The sequence below is a fragment of the Micropterus salmoides genome, unplaced genomic scaffold, assembly GCF_014851395.1.
Source record: "Micropterus salmoides isolate LMB-PRFRI ecotype aquatic unplaced genomic scaffold, ASM1485139v1 Ms_hic_scaffold_18, whole genome shotgun sequence".
Classification (NCBI taxonomy): domain Eukaryota; kingdom Metazoa; phylum Chordata; class Actinopteri; order Centrarchiformes; family Centrarchidae; genus Micropterus; species Micropterus salmoides.
In genome coordinates, this window is record NW_024040928.1 from 3459146 (window position 1) to 3473315 (window position 14170).

General features: G+C 40.4%; 1 protein-coding gene across 1 annotated transcript; it reads right to left on the reverse strand.

Annotated features, from left to right (window-relative positions):
* Positions 1 to 6612: 6612 nt before the first annotated feature.
* Positions 6613 to 8654, reverse strand: LOC119908466 (gamma-crystallin M2-like). The gene has a single exon (XM_038726161.1). The coding sequence runs from the start codon at positions 7211 to 7213 to the stop codon at positions 6659 to 6661; it is 555 nt and encodes a 184-aa protein (XP_038582089.1). The 5' UTR covers positions 7214 to 8654; the 3' UTR covers positions 6613 to 6658.
* Between the last annotated feature and the right edge of the window lie 5516 nt (positions 8655 to 14170).

Here is a 14170-nt window from a genome sequence, read left to right on the forward strand (position 1 = left end):
TGCAGTGTTATTATATATTATACTTTTACTTCAGTGAAGGATCTGAATTTTTCCACCACTGACACACACACACACACACACACACACACACACACACACACACACACACAGAGTAACTTCAATTATTATTAAAAGGGCAACCTGTTTATAATGAATACCATTGTTTAATAAATAGGAAAATTTGCTTTCTGTATTTTTAAATTCTGTTTATCATGTCAGCAAACCCCGACAGACAGAACCAAACTAATAGTACTTTTTACTAAGTAATTTTTAAAGCAGGTACTTTTATACTTTGTAATCAAGTTGAAATTTAAATTGAATACTTCTACTGTAGAGTGATATTTAGCACGGGTATCTGTACTTTTACTCAAGTACGGGATTTGTGTACTTTGTCCACCACTGGCAATAATGTATAGTAAGTGTATCTGTGGAGTTACACAACGTTGCCAGGCAAATTCACTCCTGCAGTTTGATCGTCTCTTCTTCACACGCTATGTTGTTACCTTCGGGGCATGTCTGTCAAGTAAATTTACATACCACAGCAACGCACATATGCACTCATACACACACCTGTGTGGAGCAGAATCAGCTTCCGTATAACGTTAACAACTACCAACTGTACTGTAGTGTAGCTGCAGTGTAGCAATTTCAGCATTCCTGTCAACATTTGAAAATAAGGTAAATTTAAGTCAAAATGTTATATTATCACTATCCACAACCTAAAGGATTATAAATTGTATTAGTATAATATTCTAACATGAAATAAAAGTGTGTTCATTTCATAGTATACTTTTTAGTGTAATGTTAATAGGCTACATAATGTTACTATATTCATTATAATTGTGTGTATAGTCTAGTTTCAGCCTAATGTTAAAGAGGTGGTATTATGCTTTTTGGCTTTTTCCCTCTCCTTTATTGAGTTATATATATCTTTTTTGTGCATGTAACAGGTTTGCAAGGTTCCCATCTCCCACAGAAAACTCTGCTCTGAACCGCTTGAAAACAGCTCGTTTGTAGTCCAGCCCTTCACTTCCTTTACTTGTGACGTCACAATGAAAACGCGTCATAAAGCTTGCCAAGCGGCTAGCGGGGTCAGGCACGCCCTCAAACCAAGCTAGTCTGAGCGGAGGCCCTTTGGCTCGACTCGCCTTTGTTTGGTTTTCTTGTAGAAATGTTGCACCTGTACCTGCTTCCAGGTACTTTTTTTCATATCACCTCACCTCCGTCAAGGTTCCAAGCGAGCTGAGGGATATTAAAATGATTGGTCAGAGAGAATCGTCACTTTTCACTGCATCAGGCCAGCAACAGAAAGTTTTATATTTTACAGTTTCCGTATGAAATTTCATCACTAAATCTACTTCTGAGAAGTTTTGAGGTGAGAAATCAGCTGTGTAGATTTTGAATATTGACAGTTTTACGAGAAGTGATGGCGGAACAAAAATGTGCTTGAATACTGTCCAAGTTGAGGAGCTCCGCAAGTGGCTGCGGGGGAAGCCTGCGCGGGAGGAGCGTGAGGCCGGCCAGCCTCCCGCTCACAGAGCCCTCTGCTCCCGCCGTCACACAGACCGCTGCAGCAACAACGGCAGAGGAAAACACAGCTGGAAGGTTTTCATACCGCTTATCTGTCTTTACATTCTGAGGAATGTTGAAACGCTTTCACTCAAAAAAGAGAAATCTGTGTGGATCGCTGGTGTGTGTGGCGCATTGAACATTACGTCGCGGCAGTTGTGTGTGGCGTCGCTATGACGACAAGCTACGTACTATCTCTGGGTACTGTCTGCAATGGAAAATGGAGCAGGGCCGAGTAGAGTCCAGTCTATCGGTTTGCGCTATGGTAGTATATCTTTGATTTGGATCACACTACCTTGTTTCTTACGACCCGCCCTTCTCTGCTTCTGATTGGCTAGTAGTCCTTACCTGCAAACTGCGCATGTGCAACTCCCAACAAAGATTTTGTACAAGTAAGATGCATCACTCTGTAGCTCAAGAGCGAAGCGTTCAACACACAGGGTGAAAAGAGGAGCTGCAGCAATGTGCAGTATGAGGGGAAAATATGGTGTTGTTTGTTTTTTAAACCATGTAAACCTGTTCTGGTACAACCCCTAAATAAGATTTTGAACCTGCAAATGAGCAGAATTCCACCTCTTTAATTCCAGTTACAGCAGTTTAATTTTGGGGGCTGTTTTCATTCATTAAATCCTTGTGTAAGAAAAAAGGTTTACATTGGTCTTTAATGTGTTACTTAATCTAACTTGTCAATCATAACTGTTCTTGCAGAACAATTTCAGTAGGTTTTAGTCTTTACTCACACACTGCTCGTAAATCCTTTGGTTTGCATGTATCTATTTGTAGCACATGCAAGTGAAATACCCTTAGAGCTCTGCATCTTCCGTCCTGGATTCCTCACACTCCTGTTCTTCTTGTTTTATTGGCAGGTGCTGTTGACCTCCCGTCACTGTTACAGCTAATGTTCTACATACTGCCCAGCCAGAAATTTTTATTTTACCAGAACATTCTGAGTACATCCAACATAGTGTCAAGGATGTCGCCATGTAATGTTACCAAAACGTTCCCAGACGGTCACGATGTGGAGTTCTTTAAAGAGTTGGGGGAAGTTATCTGGCAGATCTTCAGGGAACAATTGGGATGTTCTGGAAATGTTTAGGGGACCATTACCATTGGAGGTAAATGTAAATGCTCTTTATTTGTATAGCTCCTTTCTAGTCTTTGCGACCACTCAAAGTGCTTTTGAACTACATTGCATTCACCATTCACACACATTCATACATTGATGGAACAGCAATTCAGGGTTTAGCATTAAGCCCAAGGACACTTCGATATGCAGCCTGGAGGAGCCAGTGATTGAACCGTCGATCTTCTGATTGACGTGCAACCTGCTCTACCTCCTTTCCCTCTAGGTCTCTACACAACATTCCCATAACGTTTGCAGAACCTTTGGGGGACCAACCTAGAATGTAATTTTTTTTTTGTCCTATTTAGGTCCTTCCATCATGATTACTGAACATTTTCAGCACCTTTAGAAACATTACAGGAACCTTTAGAGGACCAAACTACAATGTTGTTTTTTTGCTTCTTGCATCACCTTTGCAGAATGTTTGCGGAACTTTTAATAACATTACAGGAACTTTTGTTGAACCTGTAGGCGACCAACCTAGAATGTTCTGTTTTGGTCCTTGCATCACCGTCCCAGAATGTTTGCCACATTACAGGAACTTTTGCAGTGCCTGTAGGAACCTAAAATTGGTATCTTGAAATACAATCAAAAAATGTTTACAGCATAAAACATTCAGGTATAATGCTAGACATTCTTAGCATTTCACTTAGAACACTATGTCAAATGTTGCCGTAGTAGGTGACAAAAGCTGACTTGATTAACAATTTAATAAAATATAGCATTTCTGTTTACTGCTGGACTTGATATCTCCAAAGCATTTTGGAAGTAACCAAATCTCAGTTCCTTTTATAAATCAAATATGTCTTATCAAAGCTGTAATGGAACCCTAACTATCAATCAATATGTCTGATTAACACATTGGTAACTATGTTCATGTTATCAGGCAACGTCCTTGACGTCCTCTGAAATGGGCAGAGATATCATACTAAAACCCCAGGTAGAAAAACAAAGCAGACAGAATCGTGAGACCTTGTGACAACAGGGAACCATATTGGAACGTTCTGATGAAGTTTGCAACAAAACTTTGTCATATGGCCAACAGAGGACCACGTGGGAATATTCTTCATGTCCTAAATGTCATCTTTGTAATGTTGCTATTTGACCATAACAGAACCAATATGGAAGGTCCCCCTAAAGTCATATAAGGAGTGTTGAACTGCAGCACTTTCATAACATGATTGCGGGAACGTCACCTCCTACCTGGGATGCCACCTGCTTTTATTGGAGGGGAATGTAGCAAACACATCAACAATGTCCGGCGGGGTTTTCTTTTTTTTTTTTTTTATAGAAAGGTTAGAAATACAGGAGATTTATGGTAAAATATTTAAACTGGAGGACAGCGGGATAGAAGAGTACGGGATAATCCCGGGATGATTGACAGGTAAGAGTTACAGGCATCCAACCTACCGCTCTCGTCGTATGCGTCAAATGAGGCATAACGCAGTTTCTCTTGACTGTCCCTCAGTAGGTTACAACATTACAAGATCCAACATCGCCCAGCCTGCTAGCCACATTAGCCGCACAATATGCAAATGCCAAGTTAACTTACCTACAAAATAAACAGTAAAACAACACAAACCAAGGCCAAACTTGCAGCCTCGAAGTTGAAGTCAGGTCACAGACAGCCCACTTCAATCCATCTTGGCACTTGAACCGTTACGTTGAAGTGTAGAACAAGAAGGTATGAACATAGCAGTTGTTGCGGTTGCTTGCCATCCTCTGCAGTTGGCTCATCAATACCACGGCATTTCAATCTTGTCGTTATTGTGTCAGCCCTGATGGGGTGTGAAAGATCTCAGCCCTGCCCTAATGCACAGACAGAGAGCAGACTATAGGAGAGAATAAAAGAGGCAAACCTGCATGTATCACCAAAGTTAAAACTAAAATGATGTTTTTCCTGGTAAGCTAATCTCATTCCCTGGTCCTGGTCTTCAGAACTGATTTTATAATGCAGGTTTCTACAAATGTAGAATCAATCCACATTCATGAGCAGTTTTGGGGGGCCACTGAGATGTAACTAGGGCTGACATTACATTACATTTACTGAGTATTTGTGGATTATACCTCACTGCACAGCAACGTTAACCACTGCACTGTAGTGATGTTATAACTAAATTTCCACAGAAAGCAACGTTAAAAACATCTGCAGGCATCCAACACACTTAGGGTTGCCACCTTCAATACAGGAAAACAAGGGACGCCTGCAGCAGCGGGGGCCACACCCCTTGCGGGCCCGGTAACCACAGGTCTGATGGTGTGCCCATGGTGGTATATCATGACTTAAAACATGTTTTCAGGAAAGTATTAAGATTGATACCAGTGGATGTTATAATAAGCTATCTGCTATTGAAATCGGTGTGAACAGATGAACTCTCTCTATCACAACTATCAAACAGACTAGTGGTCATACTGTCATAGCTGAGCTATGACAATAATAAACATAAGCCAACAATGTGTAACAGTGAGACCAGAGAAAAATAGGATGTGAATTGTGAACTTTATTAACTTAACATGTCCATAACATTAACTATAAATAGGCTTCAACAAATACTTTGACACAATTCAATTGAAAAGACTTTGGCAAAGGATTTCCATGAACATCATGAACATAGAAGTAGTAGGCCTTGTGTGTAGTATTGGAGCATGTTAGGCCTACTTCCTTTTATAAATATTTTCTAGTCAGATGTATAGTACTCGTGCAGCACGGAGTAGCTGTTTGTCTTTCAAACTGCTACAGTAACACTATGAAGAAAAATGCCTTATGAGCTCCACAGAGCACCTGTTCTTGCTGAGAAATTGCTAATGAACTTGAGGAATTGTAAAGGGTGGTGTGACCACAGATTTTGGCTAAAATATTTGTCATTGTTTGCATTAATACCATCCAAACAATGAAATGACACACAAATAATCTATCACATTTCTAAATTTAACTTAACCATATTTACTATTGGTCAGTAAATATATTTATGTATTGATGTTTTCAGTTTTTATTCAGCCTATTATTGTGGGCTTACCGTTCAGTTTCTCTCGACTGTCCCTCAAGATTACAATGTTAGTCCAAAATCGCTAAGCCTGCTAGCCACATTAGCCGCGCAGTATGCTAACTCCAGTATGCAAAAAACACGGCAACACTGACAGCTTCCAAGTTTGAAGTCAGTTCACGTACAGCCCATGGCAATCCGTCCTTGAAACGTTACAGAGCTTGTTATGTTTGTGGAACTTTTTCAAGCACTAATTTATTAATTTAACACGCCCTGAAGTGTAAAATATCCACAGTGCGGTTGTTGCGGTGCTTGCCATCCTCCGCGGTAGACTTGACAGACAGCGCGGTATTTCAGTTTTGTGGTTATCGTGACAGCCCTAGATTTAACATATCAAATGACCATTTTTCAGTACTTCATTCAAGCGAAGCGTATTGGTTGGTAGCCTTGAGATGTTGGGTTTCACTACCCAGCCCTAGATAAAAATGTTAATGATAGAATCAGCCTGTTGAGTGTATTGGAAAGTAAGAAGAAATGTTGATGAGGTACATTTAGAAATCATAGGACGAGGCGCTGTTTAGCTCGCCACCAGAGCGCATGCCCCTTGTGCGGAGGCGGAGGCTAAATCCTCGCTGCAGCGGCCCCTGGTTCTGGTATCATCCCCCTTATCTCACACTCTCTGTCTCTCCCTCCCGTATTTCCTGTCTCTCCGCTATCCTTTCATGTAATAAAGGCAAAAAGCCCAAAAAATATCTGTTAAAAGAAATCATAGGAAGAACAAAGAAAAGAATCAACTCCAACATTATTTTTATAGCAAAGTAGACTTTATTAGTGTTTCTTTACTTTGACTGCTATTATTTTCTTTTTCAGCCTGCACTCTAATCATTTTTACGTGCAGTTCAGTGGTTGTCAATTTTCTGCAGTCAGCACCCAGTATGTACTGCTGCAGATAAGTTGCTTAGTAACCGTCATGCGTCATCATCTAGTAGTAGGAATCCATGATGCGCTTCATGCTCATGAACCTCATGCCGCTCCAGCCCATGTTCATGAAGTTTCTGTACTCTCCAGGCTTCACGTACACCATCCTTCCTCTGTAGTGGGGCTGCTCGTACATCAGCCAGTGGCCTTCCATCACGTGGCAGGACATGAAGTTGGACATGTTGTAGCGGTCCATGATGTTATCGCAGTCCTCCATCATCTCATACATCTGTCCCTGGAAGTTCTCCCTCTCGTAGATCCTCATCCTGTAGGACCCCCTGTGCATGGGGATCATGTGGCAGGACCTGATGCAGTCACTCATGCCCATCATGCTCATGCAGTCGGCGTACTCGCCCCTCCTCATGAAGTACTGGTTTCCCATGAAGTTGGTGCGGTCGTAGACCATGAAGCAGCCCCTCTCCACCCTGCAGGAGTGGCAGCGGCTCAGGTAGGAGGACATGTCGTGGCAGTCGTTCATGCACTCGTAGGAGCGGCCCTGGAAGTTCCTTTCCTCGTAGAAGATGATTTTGCCCATCATATTCATGCTGCTGGAGGTCATCTTTGCCTGGTGTTGTCACTAGAAGTGATGCTGCTGCTGGTGGTGCTGCACTTGGAGCTGAACTGCTTCTCTACCTGTTGGAAACCTTCCTTTTTATACCTGATGAGCAGAGGGCCCTTTTGTGAAAACAGCCTGACGCAGCAACATACCATAGAAGCCCATAGAGGACTGAGGGTTGTCCACATTTAGAGCTGTTCCCCCAAAAGACCATAGAGAGGCAGTTTCACTTCGAATCCTGTCAGACAAAACAAAAAGGGTTAAAAAACAACAATAGCTCCTTTGTTACATCACTGTCGTGCACAAAACCATCCTAAGGTTTTTTTTGTCATTCTTAGCAGTTTGCCCGATCATCCATTAATATTGTCTGTGAAAGCTTATTATACAAAAAGATGTGCATATTCTAACAAACTTACATTATTTATAATCATTTATCATCAAAATGATACTCAGCCTGTAGCCTTCACAGTGTTGACATTCATTTGTTTGGGCTTAGTAATAATCAATTGGCCATATACAATTTCAGTACATTAGAATAATTTTAATTAATTTGAAATGTCACAGTATAAGGTAAAGGAATAACTTGTGCTACAAGTTTGTCCGATCACTTGCTAACGGGCAGAAATATCAAATCTCCTAATGTCATGATCCTGTCCTGAGGTTGTTTGTGTTTGTATGATTTTGGCCATGCCTTCCCTGTGTTTTGATTTTGGTTTCTGGGTTTTGTTTCTTGATTTTGAGGTTTGGGTTTGGTATCTACTTTTTAGTTCTGTCATCTGTTGAGTTTAGTTCACTGTGTGTTTACTTATTGATCAGTTCTGCATCCGTTATTTAGTCTGAGTTATTATTTATACCCTCCCACTGTTCGTTAACCCTGTTGTATATATGTTTGGTTTTTCTGTTCAGTCCCTGTTCGGTCATTGTCGTTTGATGTGTGTTCAGCCAGTTACCAGTTTCCACTGCCTGTGAGTTTTGTCTTGCCTGATTATAAACCCTGGAACTGTATCTTAGCTCTCTGTGAGGTGCATCTGGGCTCTCACCTGCGTTGCGCACCCTCGATTCTGACACTTAATGCATTAACATCCTGTTTACACCACACATGTACCAAATGCAGCAGGTCAGCAGTACGGACGAAGGTTTTTAAGTTGACAGAATGATTTGATTTTGATTCCAGCATATCCACTTAGGAGCATATCACCATCTTTATAGTGATGACCTGAGATTATTACTGTGCGCAGATACAGAGAAACAATATCCATTGAATGGTTGGTGCAGCCACTTCAACTTTTTTTTGGTTATTTGGGAGCATTGTTCTTGGCCATTTAGTGTTATTGTTAGGGCGATCATCTGCACTTCTGCTTCTTTGTTTCAGTACATATGATAATCTTTAGTATAGAGTATTGATTAAAATGTATTTTACCTGTTGCGTGAGACACGACTGAAAAATGAAGGTGAAAAAAAGCCGGCTATAGAAAGTGTTCCCTTTGTTGATGAAACGCCTCATGTCAGGTCAACAGAAGTAAAAGTGTCAGAGGAGGCACACGGTAGCACATGCCTGCCTTATTACAACAGAATGAAGTTGTGGTTGGTGGAAACTTGTGTACCAGGCAGCCCCAGCTCAAGACAACATGGGGTCTTAGGCAAGATTTTATTTGATTTCCTTACTTTGCCTGGAGCCGAGAACTAAGAAGTAAAACTATAAGCTATAGTATATAAATATATAAAGCTAGTATTTGTTTTAGGAGGACAACATGGTAAACCTTTGATATTGTACTTACACAATGTGCCAAGAACATTCCTGTAATCTATAAAGTGGCCATAATCCTTCCATGACCTTATAACAAAACACACATTTGTAGTAAGCATGCACTCCTTCAATAGAAGTTTATTAAAAATCATGCCCCGGACCTTAAATCTGAGATCTCAGTAAGCAAAACAATACCAGCCAACACTCAAAGGCAGTCATGCAATACATTTTTCAGTTCAGTACAGGTTGATGCAAGATGGCTTGTCAGTTATTTATTTAACAGGCAGTGCCTGGTGACCTGTTGACAGAATGCAGCATGAGAGCAGGTGAAACTTTTAAATGACCTGCCTGTTTTATCCTCGTGATTATTCTGCTGGTGAAATAAAGGGTCAACCGTGAGCCATTACACTGGCCAATACAAGTTTAACTGTTACCAGAATCAAAGTTTCTCTCAGCAGGGTACAGCTTGCGGGAGAAGAAGCCCCATATGTTGATGTTGGCTGACCTTTGAGACAGGATAGCCCCAGCGCTGGAGTCAGAAGCATCAACTTCAACCACTAAATGACGGGTCTGGGAAAACATATTATTTATACTTTTTCCACCAACAGTTGGTGTAAGTCACTGAATCTCCCGACAGAACACCACGGTTGAATTTCAGTGTTACAAAATATAACAAACTGTCAAGTTTCATCAAGTGAGGGAGGGAAACTAGCGCAAGCGTAAATGACAGCAAAAAATAAGTAATTAAGTACACTTAAGTATTGTACTTAAGAACTTTTGAGGTACTTGTACTTTACTTGAGTATTTCTGTTTTCTGCTACTTTATACTTCTACTCCAGTACAATTCAAATGGCTAATGTTAATGCTAGTATTTTACACTCCCCAATTACTAGTTGGTAGATTAATAATACAAAATAGAATCAACATATAAATTATGAAGTAGTAATATTGATTCACGAGCTACCCAGCAGATAAATTATATAAAGTTAAAATAAAACCACCTTTACCAGCTTCAACATTAAAATGATGTACAACTTCATGTGTCAATAAGTTTTATTTTATAATATATTGCATCTTTTTCTGAAATTCTATATTCATTCTGATGAGTAGATTTACTTTTGGTTCTTTATATATATTTTGATACCAATACCAAAAACCTTTTACTAAAGTAAAAAATTGAATTGTATTGATATGGTATTGTTACTATTAAGTACAAGATCTGAGTACTCAGTCATCAGTCCTAGTCCTAGTCAAGCATTAATAGTGATAATAAAAACAATTTAAAACCAACAAGCAGCCAGTATAGAGAAGCTAACTAAACGCAGTAGGCATCAACACAGAGGAAGTTGTGACTGAATCTCCAGTTTCATGTAAACATTGACCACATCACTTTCACTTCTTGTTGGCTCCAGTTTTTCTTCACTCAGCACTCTATTTTATTCATCTTGAAGTTTGTGGTTTAGATGTTGTCCTCCCTCGGCCATGACAGTGAAGATGAAAGTGTTTCCACCCTTCATCGTGCAGGACTTGCAGCAAATGAGGCCTGTTTTTCAAAAAAAAAAATTACTACAGATGAAGACTCTCTGAGGCCCCTAAGACTCAGTGGCTCAGCTGTATGTTAATTTGGGGAAGTTGCAAACAGCTGACTGAACCATAACAGTGGATGTTATCATACTGCTAACAACAGTTTGCTGTGTGGCCACTCCATTAAACTCAACATGGTAGTTAAACTGAGTTATGGCATCTCTGGCTGCTGTTCCAGGTTGAGCAAACAGCAAATGTTAGCACAAAGCGCTCATATTCGCTTGTGGTGTTTGTCGACAGAAAGTATAGGGTGTGGACTGAACAGCAGAGGAATTTCTGTGTTTTTTCGCTTTAGGGAATGTGTCCCTGTAATATAAGGTCTGTAGTATAAAGTCAGTGCTGTGAATTACCATAATAAAAGGAATAACTAGGGAACAGAATACCTTAATTATATACCTTAAAATGTCTGAAACCTAATTAGGATTGATTAAGGCAAATTTTGCATGGATCTATCAAATCTGATGATTTGTACTATAATGATTTTAGTAAAAAAAATATAGTGAATGTTCTTCAATTTACCTTTAGTTGTATTCGGACTTTAATACTGTAGTCTGTTCCTACTGTATGTTTACAAGAATTTTTAAGTATGAAAAAGAAGCAAATTAAGGGATAGATTAAAGGAACACCATAGAACATTTGAAATAATAAATAAAACATTATTCCTTTTACAAATGAAGAGTTGCAACAGAAACTGAATCATTCTGCTGCAATGAATTTCAAACGCGGACAGTTGTTGTTGGATGCTAGGGCAATTTTGAACCAAAGTTGTTAGATTGTGGCAAAACTGTGTGTTAAGCCTAATTTGACTACTAAATAATCCTAAATAAATAACGACTATAGTAAGTTGGATGCGGGTGACCGTTTTTTCATGTTCAGGAATTAATTTGCTTGGCAACGTTGTGTAACTTTGATTAGAACCCAGCAGCTAGATTGCTCAGAGCTGTAGTTGCCTCTCTGGATGGGCGTGCGCATCAGAAGCTCGAACACAATGAATCATGGTACATGTAGGTACTGCTCACATGGCTCCACAAGCAGGAGAACTCTGCTTTCTCTGTCAATATAGCACGCACAGGAATTTATTGTTTCAATACTGATCATCATGTCCACATAAAAGGTGCTGAACGTTCCCTGTAATTTTTAAAAAGTTACAATAGTTATTAGTTATTCATTTTATATTTATATTTTCTGCATTCCAGCAGAGGCAAGACCCAGGATGTATTCACTTACAGGATTTAATTTACCAAAATGTATTGACAGAATGCGGGAAAGTACACATCCTAAGATGTGGTCTTGACAAAATCTCTATTCTTTCAAGTAATCATTTTTTGCAATGTGTCCATTTTAATTTGAATTTGTGATCTTGCATTTACACAAACAACCTGAGATTTATTTAAGATGGCTGCCAACTCTCTCGCTGTTTTGATTCCCACGGCCCCATGCACCACCCCTGGGTTTCATTTTTGACTTATTATGAAGCTTTTCTTTTTGCACTCACCCATACATCATGACACTCCTGATAATACTGATTTCCACGTTTTGCCTTGAAGTTTGTTTATGTTTAGTTTTTACAATAAAACCATTAAGCTTATGTTTGCATGAGCTTCCTCTCTTTGTTACAAGCGGGAGCCAACTTGTAACATCAGGGATAACCGACACTGTTGGAGACCAGTGATGCTGTACTCACACCGATTCAGTTGAAAATCAAGTCTTCCAAGTCATTTGTATGTGGGTTGAAACGTTGAAACAGAATCAACTTTTGGAGGAACACAACCTGCCATGACACAGCAGCGGCCAATCACATAAGACAGCTAAACTGCTCCACAGCCAGCCTGAAATATTGCTGAAACTGGGTGTTATGTAGGATATTGACGTAGAGTTCATGGACAAAACAATGATAGTCTACCAGTTTGTGTGGTAGTGAGAAACTAGTGAGAAATAAAACAATATTTTATGATTGTTTCCACACAACTCTTTGCTAATCGCCAAAATGATTTGGTATAAATACAGCCTAACTGCTGTTCTTTCTTTCTACAAGGTAGCTTAAGGGGAGTTTCCACCAAACATTCAATTCAATCAGACTGAAACTTGCAAAAGAATGTGGTCTGCAGCATTCTAAAACCTGCCAGTTTACACAAATGTGACTAGACAAGACGGTGCATTATTTCCATAGCAGTGACTCTGTACTGTAGTGTTTCTGTCAGCTTTCTGTGGCTCAGCTCCATGTTGCCTTCATGGAGAACAGGACATCTGAGTATCATCTATAAAATTTCACCAATGTAACTTTACTGAGTCAACTCAGGGAAAGATCCACCAGGACAAGGCACATAAGGGATGTAGGAGCGCCATCAGAAGTCTCTTTGCTAGGAAGACCAGCCCGAATGATGGAGGGCTATTAGCGTTTGATCACATCTCCCTGTTGATAGCCAAATGCGGATAGCTGTTCACAATCGGAGAGAAGTTGGTTCTACCTGCCGTCAGAGATGTCATCGCTACCTTGGAGCGCAATCCCACACAGTTGCTGAAATCCATTTCACTCAGCAAGGACACTGTGGCACGCAGAAGAGGTGAAATAGGTGCCAATATAGAGGAGCAGCTGCGCACGATCCTGCGGGACTCTCCATTCAGACTTCAGCTGGATGAGACAACAATGCTCTGCTGATGGCCTGTGTCTGCTGTAAGGCCTCCAACAATCAGGCGATGGCTGAAGATTATTCTTTTCTAAATATCTGCATCTTTCTTTTCTGGAAATTTAATTTCTACAGGAGATGTCATCTTCTCCATACTGATGACTGCTGGCTCTCGAAAGGAACCGCCTTGCTCGTTTTTGTGAGCTGTATGACAGCATCGTGGAGTTCCTGGAGGAGGTTGGTGCAGCTCTCCGAGAAAAGGTGTCATCCAAACACTGCAACATCATCATACCTCTTTTAGGTTTTCAGATTCACCGTTTTAGTCTGGACAGGAGGTGCAAACGTAGCAAAAGCTCTGCGTTTTAAAACAAAAACGTTGTGTGGATGTAGCCCCAGTCTCCTTTTGGTGGTATAATTCCTTGTCACCTGACCCAAAAGAAGCATTTTTGTCTAAGAATAATAATCATAACAAGTGCTTGAAGTGGGGCAGTTCGCCCCGGTACGCAGTATCGGCACCTCAACATTTTCCTCTTTGGCTTACTGGGACATTTTCTTGCATACCTGGACTTCTCCCGAGATGCCGGTGATCTCCTCTGCCCTCTCCATATCCATTTCTCTGGGCGCTACGTGACGCTCACCTGCTCCCGTTCTCAGCCTGCCTGCTAAACTCTGTCGGTGGAGAGAGACGAGGGAGAAGAGAAGCTCTATTTTTTTCCACTTCGAGCACTGATCGTAACAATAAACACAAAATAATCATCAACATTAACATCAACTGAATACAATTTCTTTGATAGAACATTTTATTTGATCAAACGTAGACTCATTTTGAAGTTGGGACGGAAAGCAGAAATGAGCGCTCTTGTTCATGTTTGTTTGCATGTGTCCTTGAGAGTTGAAGGCTGAGTAGTTATGTTGTGGAGAGTTATCAATACATGTCTTGACTACTCGTGTTGGGGAAAAAAGGAACACAGAGGCAGTGAAAGCACTTCCTCTAAATGGTCC